The sequence below is a fragment of the Pangasianodon hypophthalmus genome, chromosome 1 (genome assembly GCF_027358585.1).
Source record: "Pangasianodon hypophthalmus isolate fPanHyp1 chromosome 1, fPanHyp1.pri, whole genome shotgun sequence".
NCBI classification, from domain to species: Eukaryota; Metazoa; Chordata; class Actinopteri; order Siluriformes; family Pangasiidae; genus Pangasianodon; species Pangasianodon hypophthalmus.
This window is the reverse complement of record NC_069710.1, coordinates 18,436,105-18,452,105: the sequence shown is the minus strand read 5'-3', so window position 1 is coordinate 18,452,105 and position 16,001 is coordinate 18,436,105. Positions and strand designations below refer to the sequence as shown.

The window sequence follows — 16,001 nt, the reverse complement described above, 5'->3', positions numbered from 1 at the left end:
CCACTATTTCAGTCATTCATAAATATACAGGCAAGAAAAGCGAGGATAATATGTTACAGCTTATACCATACCGCTGTTGAATTCTTTTTTCTGATTAGTCAGAAGGTATTGATCATTTTTCTATAACAGCAAGGAACAGACAGCAGGTTTATATTAACATGTTCATTTGATATGTTATCATTACTATAGTAAGAAGTAATAAAAGGCCTTGTATGGGCAGACACACCACATAAATAGATTAAAAACATGTGTAATTGTTGATATGGTGATATCTTCTGTAAAGAGATGTTTATTATGGATTTTTGGAAGGAGTCTCCAGTATCAGTGCTCCAGAATCATTGATTTCCTGGGAGAATCTTCAAGACAGACATCCTTCCAGTTACTAGTTAATATGAAAAGCTGCATTTTTTTTGTCTTATTAACTTGAAGACATAGGAAAAAAAAAGGATTCTGGTGAGGTAACTGTTTATAGCTGTTACAGTGTAAGTGATAACAGGTATTAACTTGGACTTGTAACCCGAAGGTGAACTTGAAGGTTGTGGGTTCGAGTCTCAGGTCCAGCAGGGATTGTAGGTGGGGGGAGTGAATGACCAGCGCTCTCTTCCACCCTCAATACCACGACTGAGGTGAGACCCTTGAGCAAGGCACCGAACCCCCAACTGCTCCCCGGGCGCCACAGCAAAGAAAAGGCTGCCGACTGCTCCGTGTGTACGTGTGTGTGTGTGTGTGTACTTGGATGGGTTAAATGCAGAGCACAAATTCCGAGTACGGGTCACCATACTTGGCTACACGTCACTTCACTTCAAATTGCTGTGATACAAGAGGAATAAAACACTTCGGGACATGCTGTTATTGGAAAATAATCAACTTCGCTTTGCAGCAGCTGCATCATACCACCATGTCGTTGATATGATCACTGTCACTAAACACACAATACTGTTAATTCACTAGCATAATTCATATTCTATATTCAATTCAGCATATAGAATAGCTTTCATAAAGAAGTGTATCAAATTTGTGATCTATTCCCATCTGATGAGAAATGAGAAATGAGGAAGTTTTACTTAGCAACAGTACAGGGTGTGGGAGGATAATCTCTCTAACAAAATAACTCCATCTTGTTTTGTGTCTACATTAAAAAAGCTGAAGTCTCAGTTGCCTTAAAAGACAGATGAGCACTGTGGCCACCTGCCAAAAAAACCAAACACTGGTCTTGAGAGATATTTCTGAGACTTTGACAGCATGTGCCTGGAATTCTAAGATAATTTTGTTTGACAGACTGTGTGTGTGTATGTGTGTGTGTGTCGCGTTCTTATTGTTCCCCTTACTGAAACACTGGTGTTAACAAGGACATGTGTTTAAATCGTCCATCTATGGTTCTGTGTATAAATTTTCAAAATAGTAATTTTTATGGTGTGTGTGTGTGTGTGGGTGTGTGTGGGTGTGTGTGTGCGTGCATGTGTGTAAATTCTAAGTTGATTGAGGCTGAGGTCCTTGCTAGGAGACGAAGTGAAAGCGTTAAAACCAGTCTCTTCACATAACCTCACCAGACAAGGTCCGGTTCCTAGAACACACACTGTGTAAATATGGAAACAGTCCAAAGTCTACACAACTTCTGACTGGTCAGTAAATGTTTGTGCAGTGGATTCAAAATCAGTGTTTTCAGCTAGGAGTCAAAGGTTAAAGGTAAAAGGTGAGACACTTACATCACAGCCTTTCTCTATGTTCCTCTTCCAGTGCTTTTTCTCAGCTTTCTTGGCTGCAGTGGAGTGGAGCGTGGCATGGCTCTTCACCCTCGGATTGAGGGCAAGGATATTCTACACACACAAAGAGACGATGGAGGCTGTTAGGGAAGGTTTACAACATGGCAAACGTTTTACATCTTTGGCATTTATGCAAAAGTAGATAAAATGAATAGTGGCTTTAACTTGCAACTAAATATTTTTATGGCAATCTAAAGTTAAATTCTACATTCAGAGCTGTAATCATACAGGAGTCACACAGTTTAACGACTTACAGTGCTATACAGGCAAATCCAAATGTTTTTGTCATCAAACTCTTTTCACTCTGAGCAGAAGTGAAAGAACTGACATTCATAATGACCATCACATCTTCACACATACAAAAAATTATTAGAAATATGGCCTGCAGGTGCTCCAGCTTCATTAATCAATCCTTTCCTTTCCCTCAACACTGGGAAACTATACTAAGCAATTTCCTATCCATTCAAACATACTCACCATCCACTTTATTAAGAACACCTGTACACCTTCACGTTCGTGTAATTATGCAATCAGCAGCACAAGGCATAATACAAAAACAAAAAATATTCAGTAAGAGGCAGTTCTGCAACCAGAAATGCTTTTGTGACCAAACTGGTTAGAGCTAACAGGAAGGCTACGTTAACTCTAATAATTACTCTTTATAACCATGGTGAGCAGAAAAGCATCTCGGATTACACAACATAACAAACCTTAAAGCGGACAGCCTGCAACAGCAGAAGATCACATCAGGTTCCACGCCTGAAGCTACAGTGGGCACACTGCAAAGAATTACATCTTAACAAGTGAAAACATCTTGAATCTAGTCAAATTTATTCATTATTCCCGATTATATAATTACAATTAACCATATATAAGAGTATTAAAGCTATTTCTAGACATATTTTACTATTTTTAAGCTTTACGTGTTCTTATTCTATTGGCAGATAATTTTGCTTCTTTCTAGAAATGATTGCTTAAAATTAGCAAAATAATCTACCAAAAGAACAAGAAAATTTAAAGCTTAAAAATAGTAAAATATGTCTAGAAGTAGGTTTAATAATCTTATATTTGGTTTATTATAATCTTTTAATAGGAAATGCTAGATCGTTTTGACTACATTCAAGATATTTTTAACTTACTAAGATTGTCATTGTCTTGTCATTTTTTGCAGTGCAAAGACTCACCAAAAATCAAAAGACTGAAACATCATCACCTGGTCATTTTTCCAATCTTGCTCTGCCCAATTTCAGTGAGTGTATTATTTTAATGATCACATACAAGCTTTCATACTTTAATAGACGCTTTTGTTTTTTTAATTTTTAAACAAAAGAAAAAAACCTTAACTAAGACAGACTACTAAGTTCTAGTGGTGTTACAAATCCTTGACACTACATGAAATGATGAGAGCAATGCATTATTTAGCAGGAGGGAAATATTCAGTTGACTGAGTGCTTATTGTAAATCCCTATCGCAGCCCTCAGGTTCTAATGAGCCTCTCTACTTGGTTGGAGTGTACCTCTGGCGACCCCCTACCTACCAGACCTGTCTTCGGCCCACGCCCAATGAGACACCCTGTTATCATCAGGCACATTCCATCGTCTTGACAGCAAACAGCCAAGACACCTAACCATCCATTACAATCAGCCATGCCCCCCACTCGCAGTCCAGACCAAGTGCTCATAGACATAAATCTATAATCATGTCACTTGCAACTGTACTGTATTAACTGCACAGTCCACACAAATACAAATTGCTGTACAAAAAGAGGCAATCACACAAGAGAGCAGCTGAGAACACAGAACAGACAGAGAGATGCTTTACACAGCAGAATACACGTCTACTAAGAACATTTGTATGGGTTTTTGTCAGTGCAATTACATACATGGAACATGTGCTTACAAATGCAGTGGATTTTCTATAGTACTATTCAGGCATGTTTGTATACATTAGGAATGAGAGCCAAGGCAATTTATATTTTGTGCTGTTCTGCAATTCTGACATAGCGCTCCTCCTATTCAGGGTTTATCCTGCATATTCCCACTGATGTTCACTGTATCGAAATAAATCCACTGTTCCCCATGAGCACCCAGCAAAGCTATACATTATCTTTTAGATTCTGTTTTCCATCTTTTCTTTCAATTTTACCCCCTACCCAAGCCGGCCACCAGCAACCCACCTCAATTAGTGTCCCGCAGGCAATGTGACAACACATAAAGCTTTGTCTTTTCATATTTTCACAGTAGGCTGGATGAAAGCCCATTTCGAATGGAGGTATGTGGCGTTGAAAAGGGCAGGTAGATGTTCTCTAACCTGCCTCTCTCCTGCAGAGCGCCGGCCACCTACATCTCATGCTAAATGAAATGTCCCGCTTTATGCAATGGCAGACATCATCCTATTAATTCTTTAATTTCACACCTAATAAAATGTAGTTAAAGCGCTGCATGAACTACATATTGAAACAATAAAAATACAGGTTTTATTGCATGTTATGGACTACATTACCTATCCATTTTCATATAATGCAGTGTGGATAAGCCAATATATTCTTTGGGCAGATCCTTTAGATAAACTGGAGGAGGTAATGGCATGGTTGCTCAGAAAAGTGGAATAAGACACTCTTGGGTTCCACTGACTATAATCAGTCTGCAGCTGTGGGAAACCACATAAAAAATAAAAACACATAAAAAATAGACAATACTAAATAAAATAGCTCATACATCTGCTTTTAGAATGGTTGAAAAGCTTTAAATCAACAGTGTTGTTAACTAGTTTTACTGTTACTTGTACGAGGACTGTGCTGACCATGACCGTGACTTACATAGTGGTGGCAAACAACACAAAATCCTATTGTGGGGAAAAAAAAAAAATTGGGGTTTTGATATGTTATTCTCAACTGTACCTTTCTTCTTCTAGGACAAAACCTACTTTAAAAAAGAATCTTGTTTTCACCATTTGATTTTCGTTCCTCATGAAGTAGTTTATTTTTTAAAAACCCAATAATGAGCCAAAAAAAAGACCTTCATGGTTTGTTGTTTAGTTTTTTTTTTTTTCCATGTCTCTGTTCCAGCTTGGTAACAAACTTTTAAATAAGCTAAATATCATGATAAATATTGTGCAACTTGCAAATATCTTCAACTATTATGATATTTCACTATATTTTTATTTGCAGCTCTGGTCACTCATTAAAGCATATGGAGTCCCATGGCATCGGCCCTTGCTCACTCACCAATTAGTGAATTATTTGTTGTGCAGAGAAAGAACAAGGATATGTTGTCCGTACTCTATCAGTTGTTGCTGGAGGAATCTGGTGTTACACTCTCACCGGACGATGTTTGGAGGTGAAATTGCCCAAATGTAGACTTTTGATTTTTACTGGATAGCTGTGAGGTCCAGTACACAAGACACATCTCATAATCTTGATCACTAGCTAACGGGTTTTAACTATTCACATAAAACATCTGAGAAGAAAAGAAAATGTTCACTGTGTTACAAACCATCCCACTCTCTTTCATCTAGACAGTGGATGCTTTTTTCTTGTACGTCCTATATATGGAATCTTCAACAGCTAGAATTAATGGTGCTAACAAGCTCACTCTGAACAACTGGCACAGTCTTAGTGATGCATTTTTGCATTTGCTGTAAAACTTTATTTTCCCTTTGCAACTCTCACCCAAAATCCTGACCCATTGTGGGTGTGTGTTTTATCTTTTTTTTTTTCTTTCTGTATTCATTTATTGATTCATTTAATCATCTTCAGGAGCTGCTTTATCCTGGTTTGGGTCATGGTGGATCCAGAGCCTATCCTGAGAACACTGTCTGTGATGCTGGAATACACCCTGGTTGGGATGCCAGTCCCTCACAGGGAACCGTGCACACACTCATTCACACACTCATTCACATCTTGAGACAATTTAGTGTAGCCAGTTCACCTACTCAAATATTTTTGGGAGGTTGAACAAACTGGAGAATCCTGAGGAAACCCATACGGACATAGAGAGAAGAGAACATGCAAAAGTCTGGCGAACCAGGGAGCCTGGAGCTGTGAGGCATCAACTCTGTCCTCCACGCCACCATGCTTCATTGTGTCTATTTATTCATACTGTATTTTGCTTATAAATACTGTATCATACTAATTTTGTATTTAATCATGATCTCAATTTTATTAGTCACACTAATCAGAAGTACTGCAATGGCTTTTAGGCCAAAGCTCTCAACAGTACATTGTAATGTGCCCTAGTCTGTGCTGCACAAGAATCCTTTAACACAAAATGTAGGTAAGTAATCTATTACTTTTCTCATCCACCACAAATATTCTGTTCATAACGCAAACAAAAAGCCAACAGATGCCGACTTGGCTGCTATGAGACATTAAGCAGGTACTTCTCTAAATGTTTTCTGTAAATCCTGTGTATTGCAGAGGATTTAAGTGAACACATTTTGCAGAAGCACCTTTGTTTTTCTGGCTCCACAAGAGCCTTGCATTCAGCCCGGTATTGACCCAATCTCCTCAAGTGGAAAATGTACAAGAGAAACAGATTCATGTTGAACCAGGTTAAAGGAAGCACTAATGATGTTTGACAGAGCTTAATCTCTCTCTGCTATAGCATGTTTTAAATCAACAGAAGAATAACACACCTTAATGTCACACTACTGCTTCATATAGTCCTTCTTTTTAAAAAAAAATAGTACAGTTAGGTTACAGACAAACCAAAGTGTGCTGAGATCCTGAGAATGTGATGAATATGATAATCTATTTAAAACGTGCTAATAGGAACATGAAGGTATATGGCTTATTTAATGAGCATGTTGTGCTGTCAAACATTACGCATGGTCAGCGATGAGATCAATATTTCACACAAGACAGGGCGTACGTCCATACGCTTTAATCAATACCGCATGTACTGCAGGGTGTTAGTGTTATTTCACTGGCTGTGCACCTGAACAGGAAACAACGCTTGTAGTGTAAAATTGTACAGCGCACGCTCATGGCTCTCACTGCTCTCTGTGTTGGCCTTTCTCTCACACAAACATGCAGACTTTCCCCAGGTGCTCTCTCTGCTGCATGGCAGTTAATAAATGTCAGAAACATGCACGATCTAAAACAAGCATAGATTTTTTTTTCCCCCAGTTACTGAGAACTCTTCGGTGATTCCTAGTGGAGACTGTGTGTGTGATCAAACATTATTTAAAACACAAAACAGCCCGATCTCCCTGCTGTTTGTGTGACCTTTCTGGTCGGACTAGGCCGCAGCAGCACTGGGGATGCGGGTGCTTTGCACAGGGACCATCTGTGTGTTCTGGATGGTTCCACGGGGAGCAGCAGCGTCTTGCTCTATTACTCTTCAGTGATCACCCAGGCCTGAGCAGATGCGAGATCAATAAGCGCCTAGGCCCTAGCCAAGGCATGCAAACCCCAGCCCCTCTGAGGAAATCAGATAGGGAGGAAGTGCATGATGGACAGAAGGAAATGGCAAATCAAATTTAGCTGCGAGTGGTAATTGATGAGAGGACGAAGCAAATACAGAGTCCAGATGCATGCAGACATGTACAGAGTCCAGACGCTTGCAGCACCAAACTGCATTGTTAGAAATAGTCATTATTTTTTGAGTTTGAACTCACACAATGTAAACTATGTACATAAATCTGTTACGTACATGACAAACTAATAAACTAGCACGCAGAGAGCTCAACAACATGCTAATATCAACTAGGTCCAGTGCTGATGTTAAATGTAGCATCCTGCCTATTTTTTTGGCCAGTATTTGAGATGGGAACACATGCCTGAAACATTCATATGGCTATTAGCAAAGCAGTTGGGCTTGCCCTTTCTCTGTCTAATCAATAGCAGCACCATATTGTGCAATAAATTACCTTGACCTTCCTCATCCCCTCAACCAGACAGAGCCTCCACAACTTGGTATGCACGAAGCATCCCTGCACTTAGCATGCAAAAGAAGTGCATACCTAAAATTTAACTCCTTCCTGCATTAATCCCCTGCTTAAAAAAGAAATTATTTATGGCTCAGAGGTGAAGAATAGTTAAACATGCACTGGCAATCCGCACGCTCCATCTTCTGCAGGGATCAATAGAGGAATTTCCACATATTGATCGTCTGTTAGTGAAATAAAGCGTTGGCCCGCAGGTCAGCAGTATTAAATATAGGCCCTGAATATCACTCAGTCGCTTTATGATTAGAAACTCAAACTCACGACACAAGACGCACAGGTAACAATTAGCCGCCTGCCAAAACATAATCTGACCGTATATCACATCAGAGCACCACATACTATATAGGTAAAGCTTTGTATGAAATTACCATATGTCTGCAAATATTACAGTCTACTTCAAGTGTTTGGTTTCTTTAATACACGGCTAGATGAATACTCACCACGTTATAAGTCTATACTTTTAAATAAATCGATTTCCTTTTATTTTTATTACGTGTTTTTGGGAAAGTAGTGCTCTCTTCATCATTCAGTTCTTTATTTATCATATCATGTAGTGAAGCCACTGCTAGGAGATGAATTTGTAGGGATTGCTATGGTGGCCGAAAACGCAAACTAAAAACGTATTAACAAACCAACAATGCAAAAGCAAAACCAAAAACACCACAACAAATTTGCCAATTCAACAGCAAAATCAGCATCACATCAACATAAGCTCAAAACAGAATGAGTCTTTACTGAACATCACATGCTTGTTGCTGATTGGCTGCAGTGTACATATGTCTGTGCGAGACCGCAGAGCTAAAATATTGATTTTATTCATGCTTATTTTTATTAAGGGCATTCATATGATGTTATTTGAGATATCCTGCCAACTTTGCACAGCATTAATATGAGCGTACAGATGCTGAAAACTCACCAGGTTATCCATAACAAAGAACTACTCCACACTAATAGCGTAAGTAACTCTGCTTTAAATCATTTTTGCTAGGCTAACTAGATAACAGTCTGAAAAGTGCAATTCTTTTCCCTTACACTGTGTCCAATCAGCAGCAAGCATGTGACGAGGATGATACCTCAAGGTTCACAGCTCCGGCTGGTGAGCCCAGCTGATTGCGATCGTATCATTCAGTCGGGTTGGTTCACTACCATTCACTATCACTATACACTAAGTACACGTCAAGAATCTGAAAAAAATGTGATGTGCTGTTGATGTGCACTTTGTAGCCATGCTCAGTCTCCTGAACTGAAAAAAAAAAAATAGCTTCAATATAGTCAAATTTATCTAGCATTTCTCATTATGAGATTAAATTAAAATAAATATAAAATCATTAAGACTATTTCTAGACATTTTTACTAACTTCAGCCTCTTGGAACAGATCTTTCAAACATTCATTACTGCTTCTTTCAAACATTATTAAACAAAACTATTTGCCAACATTTCCAGCTTGAAATTCCCAGCTTGAAATTATTATTTTTAATTCTAGTCTTAATAATTTTATAGTTGTTTTGGCATAATCTTATATTAAGAAATATTTAAAACATTGATATACAACTAGATATACAATCAACCATCATATCAGTACCATATGGGTAGTAGTGTATAATTGATCACAATTTCCATGAAGCTAAATAGATCTAATCAAGTACTTGTAGTTCTCCTGAATGGTCATGTTAAGGCTCATATATGAGACACAATTTCATTAAAATAGTTGAGTTTTCAAACTGAGGGAAATCTACAAAAATCATGAGAACTGTAGTTGTCACACAGTGAAGAAAGTTGCTGATCTATAGAGAAAGTAAAGGTAGTGCGGTTTCTTTAAAAGGTCCTTTGACCAACATTTTTCTCCCATATAATGCCTATTTTCATACCCACTATATACAATGAACTACAAGACCACTTAATGAGCACACATACAGTAAAACTGCAGATGTGACTGAACACACATTCTAAACCTTCTCTTTTCCCCTTAAAGTTAAAAACCAGTCCTATTAATCAGTAACCTAAGCCTGACCTTGCACCCTGCACTAATAAAAAGACTAAAGTGTCACAAATCACTCACAAAGTATAAATGAAAAACATCAGTTCTTTTCCCTATTAATCAGTTTAGTTAAAATCTAAGATAACTAACGTCATATAAATAACGTATGGCACAATATAAGGTGGATGAATAATAATTAGCATGAATGTTTGTACTAAAACCCTGACATATCCACATAATGTGTGAAAATCAATTTGTTATGGCGAAATTGTCAGTGTTGTCTCTAGTGGTGTCATAATGAGGTGTTAACATGAAAGGGTTAACCAAAAGAAACCCCTCTAACCATCTGCTGTTCCTCTTTAGAGTCATGCAGAGGGAGTCTAGGAAAGCCAGTTGCATCATATACATCAGTTGCAATCTATTTCCTGGTATCAGTGAGCTCGCTAGACAGTATTTTGAGGATAGAATTCCAGCCCATAAGACTGTAAACCCTCCCCTCTGCCAGCAGCCACTCACAGAAGAGCGCTGAGACAAACCAGGCACTCTGCAAGCCAGTTTGATTTGGTCCTGGCCAATGTGCCGAAGCCTCATTATTTGGCCTTTGAAATGGTCCCTGGCCATGTTGAGCCTTGAAAAACAATTAGCACAGAAGCAGAAGGTAAATGAACTGTAAAGAAATCATGGCTTGATGACCAAGGCTTTATTTGCTCTCCGTGGAGCTGAGAGAGAGAGAGAGAGAGAGAGAGAGAGAGAGAGAGAGAGAGAGAGTGAGAGTGAGAGAGAGAGAGAGTGTGCGTACATGTGTGTGTGTGTGTGGGTGAGAGAGAGAGAGTATGTGGAACAGAAACAGGCTCAATTTGCAAGACATGCCATGGGTGTGTAACCAAGCAGGCTGAACTGAAGCTCCCTAGGCTATGAAATCCATTGACTGAGTTTGCCAATAGAGATTGCAGAAAACAAAGGAGTCGTGTGATCAGTTGAGTGTATGCTAGCTCCTGCGAGATTGGATGATGAGTAGGCAATATACTGTGCAGTGGACTAGCAGCCAATGAGTCTGTACTGGCTTCCTGACCCTGTCTCCTCGCACGCTTTCGTTTATCAGCAAACACAACTCTGTGACAGGCCACAGGCTCATCTCAGCAGCTCTGAATGATTAAAAGAGCAATCTGACTCAACACTGCCAGGGGTGCCATTACTCTTCTGCCACTTTCTGTGCCATGTCATGTGCAGCCCTGTACACCAATATACAGGGTGGGGTCCATACAGGCATTATGACAGTCTAGCACCATGTCCAGCTCCATGTCAGATAGGCTTAGCAAACATCAGCTGAAAATCACCAAGGCATGTGTTAATTACATACTTAAGATCATGACCAGCCTTGCTGAACTGTATTCTCAATTTAGTGTTATCATATTCCTAAAGCTGGTTTTTGTAACTCTGTGCAATTACAGCAGTCTTTTAAGAATATTACTTGTCACACTGTACAAGATGATCCCAATAAAATCTTGGCTGAGTTCTATAACACTCTGTGCAATAATGTTTTCTCCATGTCCGATTATATGATAAAGATCCTCTAATGGTAGACCTGAGATTAAAGAAAAAGACTATGTTCTACTTACAACGTCATTCAGTGTGATCTGGGCTCATGCAGAAAACAGGGCCACATAAATAAAAACAATCCCTAATGTAATAGTAGCAAAGTTACGCCTAGAGAAAACATATGTCAAAAAAGTAAGGAAGAGGAGTTTGGAGCCATTCCTGGCTGGGTAAAAGGGAACAACATGGAATGCCGATTCTTCAAATTAAGCTAATTTAAGTGAAGTGACTTGTGGCCAAGTATGGTGACCCATACTCGGAATTTGTGCTCTGCATTTAACCCATCCAAGTGCACACACACCGTGAACACACACCGTGAACACACACCCGGAGCAGTGGGCAGCCTTTTTTTGCTGTGGCGCCCGGGGAGCAGTTGAGGGTTCGGTGCCTTGTTCAAGGGTCTCACCTCAGTGGTGGTATTGAGGGTGGGAGAGAGCGCTGGTCATTCACTCCCCCCACCCACAATCCCTGCCGGACCAGAGACTCGAACCCACAACCTTCAGGTTCACCTTTGGGCTGCAAGTCCGACTCTCTATCCATTAGGCCACGACTGCCCCTACTAAGCATAATAAGTCTAATAAGCATTTTTTTTCTATCCATTAGCATGGATTAACATAGTAAAGCAGTCAGGAGCAGTAACTGGTGAAAATACAAGAATGCAGCACTTTGTACAGCATTTTGGTAAACGGACATTGTACATTGGAGTGTATTTACAGATGTCCTGTGAGTTTCGTTTCATCCTCCATCCTCCTCCATCCATCCTCCTATTAGTAGTTTTCGGAGGAACGTCGTCGCAGAGGTCACACTTTGAGATTTTAATAAAAGCATTCTGACACTGCCAGAACTTTGTCGTCTATCCTGCATGCTCGCGATGTCACCAAATGGCCGCCAGTGAGCATGGCACATTACAGTCTCTAAGAACACTAATCTCAACTCACTGATTATTTCATGATGCATGATTTTTGACTATGACAGCAAAATTGGGCCAAAAAACAGTTTAACTCTAAAGCACATATCCAACAAAGAAAACATTTAATACATATCCTTCTTAAACTAGATGAATATGATGATATAAATACAGGTTTCGAACCCAGTGTGAGAGATGAAAAAACAGCACAGGCATACTTGGTGAGTACCAATGACATGCAAGCCTTTTGAGTGGCCAAACACTTCCACAATATTCCATTAAATTTTATTCCAGAGCAATCTGCTGTCACTGTTCTAGACGTCTACTGCGAAAGCAGCCTTGGAGTGGCACCGAGGTCTGCCAGAGGAGTCATACCTCTTTGTTTAAATGCTGTATTGCTGTGGGTTTTTTAATGAACTCTAATGGAGATCCAGGAGGATTTTAATTAATCTACACACACACATGCACACATACACACACACACAAAAGGGCCCCACATTTAGCGCTTTCAGGAGTGCGGGTGGATATTAAAATAAGACATCTGACAGGACTGCAGAAAAATGGAGGCTTTAATTGCTCCAGAGATGGCAATTATTATGAGATTTAGAAAGCCATTTTCAATGGCAGACAGGAGTCATTTAGTCCCGGTCTTAAGTGCAGTGGGGAGCCGAAGGTCACGTCACTGTTGTCATTACTCCCTGAATAAAGATGCTAATGAAAGGCTTGACTTGCTTCCCTCTGCTCTCCATAAAGGTTGCATTAGAGCCCCCCAGCATGAAGCCGGGACCATCTTTACTCATATTAACCTGCAGAAAGCCTTGCGATGTGGACAAGTGATAAACATCTCCCAGTATCTCCAGTGTAACCAACACCATTACACTTCCTAATGAACCTAACTGTAAAGGTGAAAGACCATGTGCAAATGGTTTAAATGGCACACACATAATTGCATTTATAAGGGCAGAGTTTCATTGTAGGCTGTTTAAGGAGGTGCTGAGGCTCCTCGTTAAAGATTAGAAAACTGTAGGGGTTTGAAATGAAAAGCGATGTTTAATACTTACATTATTCCAATTCATTTCCAACAATGATGCCTAAAGAAGAGTCTGAAATGAATCTAATATTGACTTAACCTGAATATATTCCGCATGTAGTTTGTGATGTTACTAAGGCATAGCTCACTCCTGCTTTTATCAATATGCAGCATAATCTGCCATGATAACTTACAAAAAAACATCTAAAGATCTATATGACTAAAGATCTAAGTTTAATGGCGTACATACACACAAAGTATGAAAGGCTGTGAAAAGACTCATGCCAGTGATACCTGCTAAGCCTTCTGTTACTAAGTTATGGGAGAGAAAGCAGCAATCTTGTTATCTAGCACCACAGTTTTGTGCAACTTCACACTTTTAAAACAATATATCAATTTGTTTTAAATGTCCAAGATAAGAATAAGAATATTCTTACTATTACATAATGATTATATAAACTATTACTATATACTATTATATAAACCTGGCAGGGACGCTGCATATCTTACGTAGTCCTTAACAAAGTATGTTGCAATCACACTATCTGTGATATGTGGAATCCATTGTTTCTTTCTTTCTCACCAAATATTGTTCATTACATTTAAATTATGTACTTACTTCAAAATAAATAATAAAAATACAATATCACCAAAATCCATATCCCCGAAACAATATCCTAAATAAATACATCTTAAAAGGAAATTAAAAAAAAAAAAAGTGGTATCTGAGGAGGTATATTTCAAGAAGATCATTTCAAACATATCATGTAGCTACACACAAAAAACATGAGCTCCACTGAACATAATTTAGTCCTAGGAACCTGATATTAAGAGGCACTACCAGATTGAAGGCTATGGCTAGGGGTGAATGCATATAAAGCCCTGCAGGATAATCATGGATACTCTTAAAACTCAAAAGAAGAATTTTTAAATCAATTCAGTGGCTAGCACAATAGGATAACAATGAACTCACACAAGTGATGTGAACTTGCTTTCTTGCTCCTTTCAACATTGCAACAGTATGTTTTCATATACTGCAGTTTCTAAATACTGTTGGTATAAATCCCTTTAAAGCAAACATTACAACAGCCTCATACATTAAACTGCAGGTATATAAATATAATTATACAGTTCTATGCCCTGAAAGGGACTGTGAGATAACTTGATCATGAGCCCAGTAATATTTAACTGACGGTGTGGTGTCTCAATAAGCAAAAATTCTGTTTATTTGAATATTAAATCAGCAGATTAAAAGAATTTCATTCCATAAAGTCTAATCACCTGAAAGTAAGGAACAGGTGAAGTGTAAATAAAAGATATCCAAAAATAAATCCTGTTGCACACATAACTATATATTGAGACAAATAAAATGAAGGAATTTTCTTTTGCTTTCTGATAAGCTGTGTCTGATTATCTTGGCGGATTTTTTCCCTGGTCCTTAAGGGAGTTCTATTTCCACGTTGCTTATGTCCAAAAACTAGACCTGTAACTTCATTCTGCTGACATATTTCAATTGGTTTTTTTTCCAACCGTAATGTGCACTCCTTGTGGTTATCCACCAAGTTAGCTAGTTTCCACTCTATAAAGCTTTATCTGTTGGGTGAATAATGAGCCATGATGCAAGCTCCCGAAGACAAGCCAAAGACAAACACTAGATATGTATTCATTGCATTGACCACTTTAAAAAATGTTTGCTGCCAGACACATATAAATCAACCCTTGGAAACCTGTACTGTGTGCCAGGGTCACTCCTTGGGCCTGTGCCCAAAGAAGCCCTGGAGAGAAGAGTATAGGTTTTAGAAACTAGAAACCAGCACAGCCAAATGCACCAGCCATGTGACAGCCTTCTGTCTGCCCTGTGCAAGCTCTAAATAAACAGAGACACGTTTTCAGGTCTCAAGGTTTACTCATGGTTCATGATCATGAAGCCCCAAACTCACCCCCTCCCCACTAATCACCACCACCACCACCACCACCACCACTACTACTGATAAAGAGTCCTGTGGTGCCTGGATGCCACAAAGTACAGGGCCTGTCGGTGGGTAGTTTTAGAGCCAAAAACAAAGGGCAGCAACTACATCAAACCAATATTTCCAATTCCAATGCAACATCCAACCCTTCAGCCTCTCTCTAGCAAGTATCTCTGTGCTTGAGATACTTGAAGACCACCCATGCCTCTGGCCATCAGAGGTGACAGAAGACACTGTCGTATTTGAACAATCAGTTCCTATGTGGCCCCACAAAGGAGCAGGCCACCCGGGACACATCCACCATCCTCACACACATTAAGGTTCTTGGTCTCATGGTGAACTCTGAAAAAGGCCCACTAATCCCTAAGCACATCACACAATTCATTGGTGAAAAGCTAGAGTCATTGAGATAGCCACGATGTTACTGTAACATATGACAGACATCATCATGCTCGCCACTCGAATCTGTGTGCTCACTATGTGTGGTACTCTTACTAAATATGCTAGGATTGTTAGCCGCAGCTGCAGCGGTAGTCTCTGTAGGCCTGCTGCAATTAAGACATTTCAGAAGTGGGATATCAGCCTGCAACTAAACCCCAAATACCATAGACCGAGATGCATCCACATTTCAACGAGTGTAGCACATGCTCTAACTCGCTGGAGACATGAGACTGAGGGGGCAGTGCGATGCCGCAGGTCGTGGCATGCGTGACCCCATGCACAAAAAAGTTATCCAGGTGATTCTCACCTTCCCTAGTGGTTATCTGGTCTTCATAGACGCACAGTTACAACATAACTACTGGTTTG

At 39.5% G+C, this 16,001-nt stretch overlaps 1 protein-coding gene across 2 annotated transcripts in view; it reads right to left on the bottom strand.

Annotated features, from left to right (window-relative positions):
- dpyda.1 (dihydropyrimidine dehydrogenase a, tandem duplicate 1) overlaps positions 1 to 16,001 on the bottom strand; it is a 132,420-nt gene that overhangs the window by 114,221 nt on the left and 2,198 nt on the right. For both annotated transcript variants that reach the window (XM_053232061.1, XM_026926535.3), the window contains exon 2: positions 1,707 to 1,817. In XM_053232061.1, coding sequence (XP_053088036.1) covers positions 1,707 to 1,817 — 111 coding nt within the window. The remainder of the gene's footprint in view (positions 1 to 1,706; positions 1,818 to 16,001) is intronic.